The sequence below is a fragment of the Elgaria multicarinata genome, chromosome 17, assembly GCF_023053635.1.
Source record: "Elgaria multicarinata webbii isolate HBS135686 ecotype San Diego chromosome 17, rElgMul1.1.pri, whole genome shotgun sequence".
In the NCBI taxonomy this organism is placed as follows: domain Eukaryota; kingdom Metazoa; phylum Chordata; class Lepidosauria; order Squamata; family Anguidae; genus Elgaria; species Elgaria multicarinata.
The window spans coordinates 25574290-25587464 of NC_086187.1; the positions used below are offsets into that span (position 1 = coordinate 25574290).

The 13175-nt window shown below is 50.6% G+C and overlaps 1 protein-coding gene across 6 annotated transcripts in view; it reads left to right on the plus strand.

Moving 5' to 3' along the window:
• LOC134410353 (lysosomal alpha-glucosidase-like) overlaps positions 1–13175 on the plus strand; it is a 37976-nt gene that overhangs the window by 21929 nt on the left and 2872 nt on the right. For all 6 annotated transcript variants that reach the window (XM_063143570.1, XM_063143571.1, XM_063143573.1 and 3 more), the window contains exons 9-20: positions 1475–1606; positions 3813–3923; positions 4716–4829; positions 5379–5463; positions 7957–8074; positions 8286–8419; positions 8519–8670; positions 9202–9350; positions 10539–10680; positions 11372–11470; positions 11733–11897; positions 12658–12804. In XM_063143570.1, coding sequence (XP_062999640.1) covers positions 1475–1606; positions 3813–3923; positions 4716–4829; positions 5379–5463; positions 7957–8074; positions 8286–8419; positions 8519–8670; positions 9202–9350; positions 10539–10680; positions 11372–11470; positions 11733–11897; positions 12658–12804 — 1548 coding nt within the window. The remainder of the gene's footprint in view (positions 1–1474; positions 1607–3812; positions 3924–4715; positions 4830–5378; positions 5464–7956; positions 8075–8285; positions 8420–8518; positions 8671–9201; positions 9351–10538; positions 10681–11371; positions 11471–11732; positions 11898–12657; positions 12805–13175) is intronic.

The window sequence follows — 13175 nt, forward strand, 5'->3', positions numbered from 1 at the left end:
ATGTTCAGAGGCAGGGAAGGAGGTTGCAGGCTTAGGTACAGGCTGTAGCTCAGCAGTAGAGCACTTGCTTTGCCCGCAGAAGGCCCTGATGTCAACCCCCGGCATCTACTAGGGCTGGAAAAGACCCCTGCCTTGAAGCCCCGGGGAACCACTGACAGTCAGGGGTAGGCAAACGTAAGAACATCAGAAGAGCCCTGTTGCTGGATCAAACCCAGGGTCCATTATTATTATTATTTATTTATTTATTTATATAGCGCCATCAATGTACATGGTGCTGTACAGAGTAAAACTGTAAATAGCAAGACCCTGCCGCATAGGCTTACATTCTAATAAAATCATAGTAAAACAATAAGGAGGGGAAGAGAATGCACCAAACAGGCACAGGGTAGGGTAAAACTAGCAGTATAAAGTCAGAACAAAATCAAGTTTTAAAAGCTTTAGGAAAAAGAAAAGTTTTTAGCTGAGCTTTAAAAGCTGCGATTGAACTTGTAGTTCTCAAATGTTCTGGAAGAGCGTTCCAGGCGTAAGGGGCAGCAGAAGAAAATGGACGAAGCCGAGCAAGGGAAGTAGAGACCCTTGGGCAGGTGAGAAACATGGCATCAGAGGAGCGAAGAGCACGAGCGGGGCAATAGTGTGAGATGAGAGAGGAGAGATAGGAAGGAGCTAGACAGTGAAAAGCTTTGTGGGTCAACAGGAGAAGTTTATATTGGATTCTGAAGTGAATTGGAAGCCAATGAAGAGATTTCAGAAGTGGAGTAACATGGTCAGAGCAGTCCATCTAGCCCAGCACTCTGTTCACACAGTGGCCAACCAGCTGTCAGGCAGCAACCCACAAAGCAGGACACGGTGCAACAGCACGCTCCCACCCATGTTCCCCAGCAACTGGTGCACACAGGCTTACTGCTTCGGACCCTGGAGGTAGCACACAACCATCAGGGCTAGTAGCCCTTGATAGCCTTCGGCTCCAGGAATTTATCCAACCCCCTTTTAAAGCCATCCAAATGGGTGGCCATCGCGACATGTTGTGGTAGTGAATGCCAGCTATGCACCGTGTGAAAAAGAACCATTTAGCTAACATGACTATTTGTTATTGCTAGTCTTCCTCCTCCTCCTCCTTGAATTTTTTCCTCATTTCCCGTTTTTAGCCCAGCCTTGCTCAACCTGCGTCGGACTACAACTCCCACAATTCCCGGCCAGCAGTCCCAACACATCTGGGAGGCTCCAAGTTGAGCAAGGCCACTTTAGCTCACCGGGTTGTGTGGCGAAGTTGCTGGGCTCCCTCCAGCGGTGGCCTTCCTATCAAGAGGGCAGGAACAGCCTCAGGCAGTGGGTGAAGGAGATGCCCTTTTGGGAGTCGCCTGGGCTGGCTAGCAATGCTGGGAGTTGCAGTCTGACACATCTGGAGGGCACCGGGTTGGGGAAGGCGGTTGTAATAACTTTACCTCCTTGGCTGTTTCTGTTTGCCTTATTGCAGGATGCCCAGTGGAATGACATTGACTACATGGACGGCTACCGGGACTTCACCATGGACTCGCAGAACTTCAACACTCTCCCCCAGCTGGTGGAAGACCTTCACAAACATGGGCAGTACTACGTGATGATTCTGGTAGGCTGGGTTTCCCCCACCCCACCCCACCCCACGCGTTTCTTACTCGGAAGTTGTTTTTAGATGTGTATATTTACTGTTTTTATACTGAATGCTTTTATCTATACGCTGCCCTGAGATCTTATTGATATAGGGCGGGATATAAATGTTTTAAATAAATAAATTACTCAGTTTCAAAATAAGCTTCCGATTTGGCAAAGAGAAACCAGGAAAGGAGCGTCCCTTCACTCTGGTTCAGCTTTAATCAAAGGCTGCTTCCCCACTCTAGCCCTGTAGTCCTGGTTTTCCTGCAATCTGGAAGCAGATTTGAAACTGGTTCCAGGCAGCACTAAAAAATAATGTTCTACCCTCCCCCCACCCCACCCCAGTTAAATTCCAGCAGCACCTCTCCTGCAGACGCAAGATCCTGTTTCTTAGAAGTCCTGTTCAGCAGATGTTTATTTATTTCATTGCTTCCTCGCTGGTCCTTTCTTTTGGTCCTGCCTTCGGGTTCTTGAGTTTCTGACCCTGAACACAGCATCCCACAACCTGGTGCCCTCCAGGTGTGCTGGACTACAACTTCCATTCCCCCCATCCAGTTGAGGCTTGTAGTCCAATCAATCTGAGGAACGCTGCTTTAATTAGTTTCTTCCTGATCGCTGCCTGGCCACAGCATTCCTGAATTGGCCCTTAATGAATTCCTGCTTCCTGCCAGGAGAGGGGTGGGCGTGCGTGCCATCTTTTGGTTCCCTCTTTACAGCCAGAGCAACCGCTCCCATGTAATTTTTTTTAAAAAATGCACAATTGAGCAAGCAGCAAGCACACTTGCAGTTCTAGCAAAACCCAGGATGGAATCGCTGCAGTGCTAAGGCAGAAACAGCCGCCGTTTGGATGGAAAATCTTTCCCCTGGCTAAATCTCTGCCCCTCACGTAGCTGTTCAAAAGCACAGGAGCCTTGTGGGGGGTGGGAGCAGCTGGGCAACCCTATTTATCGGCGTTAGATACAGGGATGTAAACAGGGCGACTTGGATTGAAAGGAGGAAGGGCCTGGCGTGCTTCTCTCAGCTGTTTGGAAGAGGGGACTTTCAGCACATCCTGTGCAACGCCGGGATGGGCAAACTTCGGCCTTGCCGGATGCCTTGTGTTTTTGATGAGGCCCAGGAACCAGAGTCAGGTGCGAAACAGTGGCTGCAAGGGGCAGCTGTACTCTTAGAATGAAGGGGACAGGCTGCCTCTGAGCACACGCTCAGCCCAAGGCCTTGCTTTCTGGACCGCAACTGTGCCTGCCCTCCTTTCGCACAAAGTGGGCTGCTAGAGAAAGGGCTGGAGGTCTCTGGGGCGACACAGGCTCTGAACACCAAGCCTGGCCGTGGCTACTCCCTGCTCAAGCCAAGCACCACCGCTTGATACGCCTGAAGCAAGGAATAAAAACCGCCTTCCTCCAAACTATGTGGAGAAAGGGGTTTAAAATGGAGAGAGATTTTAATATATACAATAATGCGCTGTGAGTTATATCTGCTTAAGTGAATGATTGTCAGAGTGGGTGTTATATGTGTAAACTTAAGATGATAAATGCCAAACAGACACGTGGGCTTTTTGTGGTAGTTTAAAAACAAAACAATCAAAATTTATTTTTAAAAGTTCACAAGCTTTGTTTCCAATAAAACATTTAAAAACCTTTTTTGAAACCTTTTATCCAATCCTTCCACTCATTCACATATGCGCTTTCCTTTCTCTCACACAATCACTCTTGAACTTTCTTTATTATCAGTATTGATTAATATACATCAACTACGTGCACACCACACTCCAAAGACACCACTCTCTACACTGACCCTCAAACTTCCCAGAACTTAAGTACTCTAAACACAGAGAGCACTAAAGACTCTAAGAGGACCTAAAAAGTCCCCTCCAATCCCCTCAGTCCTTCCCTTATATATCCCTCCTCCCCCTCCCAAGACATTCTAACTCCGCCCACTCAGGCCAACATTCTAAACTCACCACAGACTTACAAACTGCAGACATACATTTGGAATTGACTTGTGGGGTGTCACGCCACAGTCTCTGCCTCTCCTCTGCCAGCCATGTGCATCTTTTTGTAGGCTAGTCACTTCTACGGACTCGCCAGAGGTCTCTTGGTTGCCAGGGGCCTTGTAGCTTGAGAGTTCTTTGGGTCTTGGCCTCCGGCTCCGGAATTCCTGCCTGACCCCATTTGTCTTTCTCCCAGGACCCCGGGATCAGCAGCACTCGTCCGCCTGGCTCTTATTGGCCTTACGACGAAGGCTTGAAGCGGGGAATATTCATCAACAACACCCAGGGGAAGCCTCTGATAGGGAAGGTGAGCGCAAAAGAGTGGGGGGTGTGTGTGTGTGTGTGTGTGTGTTCCTAATATTTTAATCAATGCAAAAACATCTAAAAGCTACAGAAACAAGGTGAAAATAGAAAAAGACACGACGCAAAGATCAACAGATCTGCATCGAAGGCAGCCACAGGAATGATAGAACAGCTCATCCTTATTGCCTTCCATCAGCCTCCTCCAACTTGGTTGCCCCTCCAGATGTGTTGGGTGACTACAACTCCCATCATTCCCGGACACCACAACGGACTCCTTGTAGGAAGCTAAGAAGCTTCCTGCAAGGAGTCCATTGGAAACAAAGCCCTGTGAAGAGAGACTGAACGAACGGGGCACGTTTAGCCTGGAGAAGAGAAGATGGAGGGGAGACATGAGAGCACTCTTCAAATACATAAAAGGTTGTCACACAGAGGAGGGCCAGGATCTCTTCTCGATCCTCCCAGAGTGCAGGACACGGAATAACGGGCTCAAGTTAAAGGAAGCCAGATTCCGGTTGGACATCAGAAAAAACTTCCTTACTGTTAGAGCAGTACGACAATGGAATCAGTTCCCTAGGGAGGTTGTGGGCTCTCCCACACTAGAGGCCTTCAAGAGGCAGCTGGACAAGCATCTGTCAGGGATGCTTTAGGGTGGATTCCTGCATTGAGCAGGGGGTTGGACTCGATGGCCTTCTAGGCCCCTTCCAACTCTGCTATTCTATGATTCTAAGATTCTATGAGGCTGCAACTCCTTCTGAATTTCCCCCATCCAATGTGTGTGTTTTCCTGATCCCTCCAGGTCTGGCCAGGCCTCACCGCTTTCCCTGACTTCTCTAACCCAAAGACCCACCAGTGGTGGCTGGAGAACCTGAAGAGTTTCCACTCTCTCGTCCCTTTCGACGGCCTTTGGATCGTAAGTCCCTCCTGAAGTCTTCTGGGTTTATGAATTACAAAAAAGGAACGGCCAAGAACTGGACCTTTCCAAACAAGAAACAATAACCATTCTACTTAGCATTAATCTTGGGCAGCCTTTCCCAACTGGGGGCCCTTCAAATGTTTTGGATGACAACTCCCATCATCCCCAGGCAGCATCCCTGAGCATTGGCCATGCTGCCTGGGGATAACGGGAGTTTCCCCCGGCCTGTCTAGAGAGCACCGGTTTAAGGCAGGCTGATACAGAGCTTCAGAGCATTTGCAGCCTGCTTGTACATTACATAACTTATTTAAATAGTGAGTGTCCCTGTGGCCCAGTGGGGGAACTAGAAATTGGTAGGGTTTAAAAATCTGTTCTCTGCACACTGGAGACCCGAAATGATCCTGCTTAGGACCGCCCTGTTGGCTTCAGGATGAACACCCCCCACCCCCGGGGCTTGCAACCTGCCCGTGCCTCAGGAAACGTTTGCTTTCAATGGCCAGGGTTTAAATTGGGCCATTTCAACCCATTCAGATCTCTTTGCTTTAGGACATGAATGAACCCTCCAACTTCATGGATGGCTCCTCGGAAGGCTGTTCTCAAGGAGAACTGGATAAGCCCCCCTACGTGCCCGGTAAGAAGGGAGAGAAATCTTTGATCCTGCGGTGTTTTCTGTAGGGATGGGAGAACGATCAAAGGTTTGAGCTCCTCAGGGACCTCTCTTTCCCTCCTTGATGCTCACCATGCCTCCTTCTCGCTCCTAAACGCGAGTGCCTTTCCCTCCTCCCTGAAACAGGAAAAGCGTGCGTTTCTGAACATGAAGAATGTGCACTTTTCCAAGGACTTCCCCCCAATTATGCATTCCCCCCCCCATAGGATAAAGGGTTAAAATGCATTTGGCCTTGGGAAATGCACATATTTTGGAAGTACTCACTTACACATTGCGCATTTTCGATTGTGAATGCAAGTTCAGGAAACTTGTGAAAATTTCCCCCAAGAGAATTACGCTCCTGCTCACGTTTTGAGTTTGATGTTGCAGACGGGACATGATTTGCGAACAGGGCCTGAAATTCTGGGATGTCGCTAGTACGGTCCTAGTCTGTTGTAAGGCCCAGTGAGTAGCGCCCCCTCCTGGCCTAATCTCATTTGATGTGTGAGCTCACGCAGGGAGAGGCTGTGCTCTAGCTAGAGTTGGCAGAGGTGCTTGCAGATGGTGGTTAGTACATGTGGTTAAAACCCTCACCCCTTGGGTCCACCTTGCTCTGGTCATCTGTCCAGAGCAAGGTCATCTGTCATGCTTGTTCTCCAGCAGTGATGGAAAATAATAATAATAATAATAATAATAATAATAATAATAATAATTAATAATAATATATTTATTTCTTACCCGCCTCTGCCTTTGGATCGAGGCAGGGAACAGCATTAGAACAGGAATCAATACATTTAAAAATTCATGATTTTACATTGATCTGGATAGGCCTGCCGGAAAAGGCTAGTCTTCAAAGCTGCCTTAAAATCACACAGAGAGTTAATTTTACGAATCTCCTCCGGCAGGCCATTCCACAATCTGGGGTTGACAGAAGAAAAGGTCCTTTGGGAAACTGATGTCAGCCTAGTTTTAGCTGACTGAAGTAAGTTCACCCCAGAGGACCTGAGTGTGTGGGGCGGACTGTATGGGAGAAGGCGATCCCGCAGGTAACCTGGACCCAAACCATTTAGGGCTTTAAAGGTAATGACCAACACTTTGTACTTTGCCTGGAAACTAATCGGCAGCCAGTGGATTGATTTTAATGTTGGGGTAATATGTTCACCCCTAGATGTACCGGTGACCAACCTGGCTGCCCTATTTTGAACTAGTTGACGTTTCCGAACTAGGTACACTGGTAGCCCTATGTAGAGCGCATTGCAGAAGTCAAGCCTTGAGGTTACCAGCACGTGCACTACTGTCTTTCGGTCTTCTGACTCTAAGAAGGGGCGCAGCTGGCGTATCAGCCGAAGCTGATAGTAGGCACTCCTGGCCGTCGCATCCATCTGGGCTGTCATTTGGAGCGACGGATCCAGGAGCACCCCCAAACCGCGAACACAGTCTTTCAGAGGGAGTGTAGCCCCATCCAGAACTGGCTGACACACCTCCAAACCTAGGTCAGAGCCCTTGACAGCAAGCACCTCTGCTTTGTCTGGATTCAGCTTCAAAAAAAAAAAAGAAAGAAAAAAGAGTATGCTTCTTAAACCACATGTATACTGTTCTGTCTGGAGATAGAGAGCTGGGGGTGTAAACACGAGGAAGACACTCCCGGGTGGGTTTTGTTCCCAGCCGTCTATTCAGCACTTGTCATGTTTTGCATCTGCCCGCTGGCTTGGCACTGAAGCTTTTCAGCGGAAAATGGGCTCCGGAGATCATGTGTGCGAGGATGAATGTGCACAAATGTGATCGGGGGTCTGGAAACAAAGCCCTATGAAGAGAGACTGAAAGAACTGGGCATGTTTCGCCTTGAGAAGAGAAGACTGAGGGGAGACATGATAGCACTTTTCAAATACTTCAAAGGTTGTCACACAGAGGAGGGCCAGGATCTCTTCTCCTTCCTCCCAGAGTGCAGGACACGGAATCATGGGCTCAAATGACAGGAAGCCAGATTCCGGCTGGACATCAGGAAAAACTTCCTGACTGTTAGAGCAGCACAACAATGGAACCCATGACCTACACGAGAGGCCTTCAAGAGGCAGCCGGACAGCCCTCTGTCAGGGATGCTTTAAGGTGGATTCCTGCTTTAAGGTTGGACTCGATGGCCTTATAGGCCCCTTCCAGCTCAACGATTCTATGCCCTTTGTTCTACAACAGTGTCAGTGACTGACTGTGTGTGTGTGTGTGTGTGTGTGTGTGTGTGTGTGAGAGAGAGAGAGAGAGAGAGAGAGAGAGAGAGAGAGAGAGAGAGAGAGAGACGCCCAGAGAGCTCCGGCTATTGGGCAGTATAGAAATGAAATAAATAAAGAGAGAGGGAGAGAGAGAGAGAGAGAGAGAGATGGATGGATGGTTGGTCAAACCAAGATCGTACATCTTTGCTGAACAGACATAATAGTCAACTCACCCCCTCCCCTCTCCTAACTGGCCTTTTTCTGTCCCCATCAGCCATACTGGGAGGCTTCCTTCAAGCCAAGACAATCTGTGCCTCAGCCAGGCAAAGCGCATCTGTGCACTACAACCTCCACAACCTCTATGGGCTGATGGAAGCCAAAGCTACTGCCAGGTAAAGCCTCACTGTTGTCTTTCTGGACAGGTTTTTTTGGGGGGGGGGCAGGGCGGGAGCAACAGCAACTGATAGGAATCCGTTTCCAGGCCCGGTGTGCTTTGATGCCTCTTTCCCTGCTCTGTGCTGAGGATGCAAAACCTTGCAAGTAAGTGCGTATCATTTTTTTAAAAACAACAACAACAACTAGCCGTGCAATTCTTTCTTTCAGTGCTCTGGTCAACATCCGGGAGAAGCGGCCGTTGGTTATCTCTCGTTCCTCCTTCCCCAGCCAGGGCAGGTATTCGGGACACTGGCTCGGAGACAACAGGAGTGAGTGGAAGGACATGGTCTGGTCCATCCCAGGTGCGTACATGGAGCGCGTGGGGGCCGCCTAGAAGTCGCCCGAGCGTGGATGTCGGCAGCTCAGGCTCCGACTCGATTCCCCTCTGCCTAAATCCCCAGGACTGCTGAGCTTCAGCCTCTTTGGAATCCCGCTGGTCGGGGCCGACATCTGTGGCTTCTCCGGCTCCACCTCGGAGGAGCTGTGCACTCGCTGGATGCAGCTGGGGGCCTTCTATCCCTTTTCACGGAACCACAACACCCAGGACGAGAAGGTGACGCCCAGGCGGGAGGAATGCGCACGGAGGCATGCTTTGCAAACCCACAAAGAGATTTACTGTTAGGATGGAATAAGACTGGGGAGAGAGAGCCTGCAGTCCACCAGATAAGGTGGGACTACAACTCCCATCAGCCCCAGCCAGCATGGCCAGCGGTGAGGGATTATGGGAGCTGTAGTCTGGCAACATCTGGAGGGACATAGGTTCTCCATCCCTGGGTCAAACTAAGGACAGCCTGCCTCTGGAAAAGCCCTCCTATGCCCCTCTGTCTGAGTCTCTGATCTGCATGTGCCTTCTAACCAGAAGGCGATGGCTCATACAGAGATGCGATGGGGAGCCTCTTCTGAGTGTGGGGGATGGAATCATCCCATTTGTTTTATTGACATATTTATCCCTCCCAGGAGTTCAGTCACCCCTGATTCAAAACATTACATCTGAACTTTTTCCCCCTGGGGAGCCACGCTTGGGGCAACCTTGCCTCGGTGTCCTGCTTGCTGTCGCTTAGGCTGCCCTTTGTCCCTTTGCCAGGCTCAGGACCCCTCCGCGTTCAGTCCTGCAGCCCGGACCGCCATGAAGGAGGCGCTGGAGGTCCGCTACGCCCTGCTTCCGTTTCTCTATTCCCTCTTCCATCGGGCCCACCTGCAAGGCGACACCGTAGCCCGGCCTCTGTTTTTTGAGTAAGTCGTTCGAGTAGTTTGTGGCGGCTCCCATGATGGCCCGCAAGCAAGGGCGATTTGGGCCTCATCCAGCGGGATGACGAGTAGAAGTGGCTCTCCCTTGCCCTGCCTCAGCCCTCCTGCCTGGTGGATGTCTACAGACAGCTTGAGTCCGCCAGCAGCGGCTGGAGCCAGTGTGGCGTAGTGGCTGGAGTGTTGGACTGGGAGACGGGCGATCCGGGTTCTAGTCCCCGCTCAGCTATGGAAACCCACTGGGTGACTTTGGGCCAGCCACAGACCAACCCGCCTCACAGGGTTGTTGTTGTAAAGATAAAATGGAGGGGAGGAGGATTCTGTATGCCGCCTTGGGTTCCTTGGAGGAAAAAAGGCAGGATATAAATGCAATCAATCAATCAATCAATCAACGCTGTTCCGCAGATGCATTCTCCCCTCCTCAGTCACCTCTAGCCACTAGAAGCTGGCTCAGCACTTTCAGAAATTTCTGAAGGGAGGGAGGAAGGAATAAGACTTCCAGGCCCATAAGAGAAAATATTTTTTATTGAGTCACCCTGAGGAAGACCTCAGTTTGAAACACGTTGGGTCAGTAATATTTTCTCCGGTGGACGTGGGGCGCCTCCTCCCTCCCTTCGGGGTTGGCCGCTGCCTTCCAGTCTTTTCTTTCCTGCCAGTCTCTCAACTACGCAGGAAGCCCCCCATCTTTTGAAGGTCTGGGGAGGAAACTGTAGTGCAGAGGTGGGTCACCTCCTTTGCATGCAGAAGATCCCTGGTTCAATCCCAGACGTCTTCATTCGAGTGGGTCTCCTCTAGCAAGGCTGGGGAAAGACGTCTGTGTCTGGGACTTCACTGCGGATCAGAACGGGTTAGGCAAGACGAGTTGGGCCAGTGGCCTGACTCGGTATCAGGTGGCTTTGTCACGTCACGTTTGGACTTCTCCAAAGAGCCCGGGACCAAAAGCTTGGAACGTGGGTCCGCCATGCCAATAGGGGGCGGGGGAGCCGAGGGCCCCCGGCTGTAGCTTATTTAGGATGACGCTGAGCCTGCCCCGAGTGCTTCTCTTTGTTCACATAGACTCACAGGCTGTTGGCGGAGTGGAGCTTTGGGTCAGCGGCATTCAGGAAGCTCTGGCCGGCTGTGGGTCAGCTTAGACTGGCGCTCACGGCATTGCGGTGGCCTCTTCCTCCATTCTAGGTTCCCGAAGGACGTAGCCACCTACTCCATCGACAAGCAGTTTCTCTGGGGCCGGGGCCTCTTGGTGACGCCGGTGCTGGAGCCGGGCGTGGATTCGGTGGTCGGCTACTTCCCCAGAGGCGTGTGGTATGACTACTACACGGTAAGGGGGCCGCTTGGAGCCTGGCCGCCACGATTTCATTTCTCTGCTGCGATCATCCTGGCTTCCAGATGTGTGTGTGTGTCTATGAACCCACCCACCCCCAAATCTGTGACCCCTTCCGAATCGACGACAACACTTTGCGCTGGTTTATACTGTCGCCCCAAGCGTGAAACTGACATACCAGGGGGTTGGGGGTGGTGAGCGCTTAAACCGCCCACATTGTTGTCTTTCCTCCAAACCTGTGTCAAAGTTGTGTCGTTCCGAGCGACAAGCTGTTTAGGAGGGCATTGCCCCGATCTTCTCCAGCCTCGGGACGTTCAGGCGATTTCTTGGGCTGTGGGACGGAGGGGCTCCTGGCATTTCCCAAGGCTGTTCCCAGCCGGGGAATGGCTAGCAGACTGAATCGCACAACTGAACCGCTGGAGGTTCAAGTGGCAACGTACGGCTCTGTGCTGCTCTAGAGAGAGGTCAGGATCCACAGCAGTCTTTCCTGCGGAAGTTGGGGTGTGCGTGCTTGTGTATGTCTCTGCGTGGCCCCGATCCACCCCCACCCCCACACCTGTGGGACCCAAATAGTTGCCCAAAGCTGCCGTAGGCAATCGGGAGGGGGTCCGTGGCCCACCAGTCTGAGCCCCTTCCTGCCCCACCCTGCATGAGCCAAGCTGATTCGGCCTCTCGCTGCCCCCTCCAGGGCTCCTTCGTGAACAGCAGCGGGGAGAGCCTGAAAATGGCAGCGCCTCTGGACCACATCAACGTGCACGTGCGGGAGGGCACCATCCTGCCAACCCAGGTGATGGCGCTGTTGATTTATTACAATTAAACTCCCATTTGTCCAAGGAGCTACACTGTGCGTGGCTCTCCCACCCTTTGTCCTTACAACAGCCCTGCGAGGTTCGTGGCTGGGCGGGGATTTCCCACGGTCTCTCTTTGGCCCAAGTGTTTTATGGCACCCTGTTTGAACGGCAGGCCCTGCACGGCTCCTCCTTGCCCCTCTGTGGGAAGGGGACTATTCCCAGCGAACCCGGAATTCACCTTCTCATTTTGTCTCTCAGAAACCCGGAGGCAGCACTTCCTTGAGCCGCAGGAACCCTCTGCGTCTGATTGCGGCCTTGTCGCAGAACGCCAACGCTTGGGGAGACCTTTACTGGGACGACGGCGACAGCCTGGACACCTTTGCAAAGGGCGACTATTCGTATTTGGTGTTCAATGTCACCCAGGTACAAAGAAGCCCCTTTACCTTTCATGAACCACCCAGAGAATCATAGAATTGTGGAGTTGGAAGGGACCATCAAGATCATCTAGTCCAACCCTGAAAACCAATTCAACCATCCCTGAGAGGTGGCTGTCCAGCCTCTTCTAAAAAGCCTCCAGAGATGGAGAACCCATGACCTCCGTAGGGAGACTGTTCCACTGTTGTACAGATCTTAACTGTCAGGAAGTTTTTCCTTCTATTTAATTGGAATCTAGGTGGCTGAAACTTATTACCCATTTTTTCCTGGTAAGGAAGAAAAGGTGGAATTGGTCATGGGTGAACATGGAAGAGTGTTTCATTGTCCTGAAGGTTTCTTTTCCGTTTGCCAGGAGCAGTTTAGACCAAGATGTCCCGAGTCTGTGGGGTATGTGGACGAGGATTGGGAAGATGGAGAAAGAACTGCAGTATTAGCTATTTTGAGAGGGCAGGGATGTGAAATACACCAGAGAGACACTTTAAAGGAAGTCTAGAGCAAAGCAAAATGCAACTCCTTGCTGTGGAGGGAATAAAATAACAGATCCACTAATTCTGCAAATGGTTTTGATAGAAATGGAAGTTTTCTGGGAGACAGGAGTGGATAAATGAATCAATCACCTGTTGCTTACAAAGAGAGAGAAGGGATGAACTGATAATGCCTTTGAGGCATCTACGCAGCCTTTGGGAAGTCTTGCCGCCTCTGGCTGAACCGGGAATCCTGGACTCGCCCTTTTATCTCTGTCTTCCAGAACACCTTTACTTCCACTGTCCTGCATTCCAACGTGGAAGCCACCTACATCACCGTCGATACACTGACTGTTTATGGGGTCCGAGAAGAGCCAAAAACGGTTACAGTCAATAGCAAGGAGTGGCCGTTCACCTATCTGACAAACCAGGTAACCAGTTGGGAAGTCAGATTGAACAGCAGGTGGGATCAAGAAGCAGGGCCTTTTCTGTGGTAGCACCTAGAATTTGGAATACCCTTTCAAGGGAGGCCCATTTGGCCTTCTCTGAATCAGAGCCAGGATTAAGGCTGGAGAATGTGACAAAGGCTTGATTATATGGCTAAGGGGAGGATGGATACATGCAAAATGTGTTCAGTTCTTCTTATTATTCTTATTTATAAAAAGTGTGAATGCAAATTCTCAACATGTTTGTGCCCTTTGTAGTTGTTTACTCCTTGAATATCCCAACTTGTTGTTTTCTGCTGTTTTTAATTTGTGTGTTTTATTCTTTAAAAAATTATTTGCAGATTCTGTTAACGAAT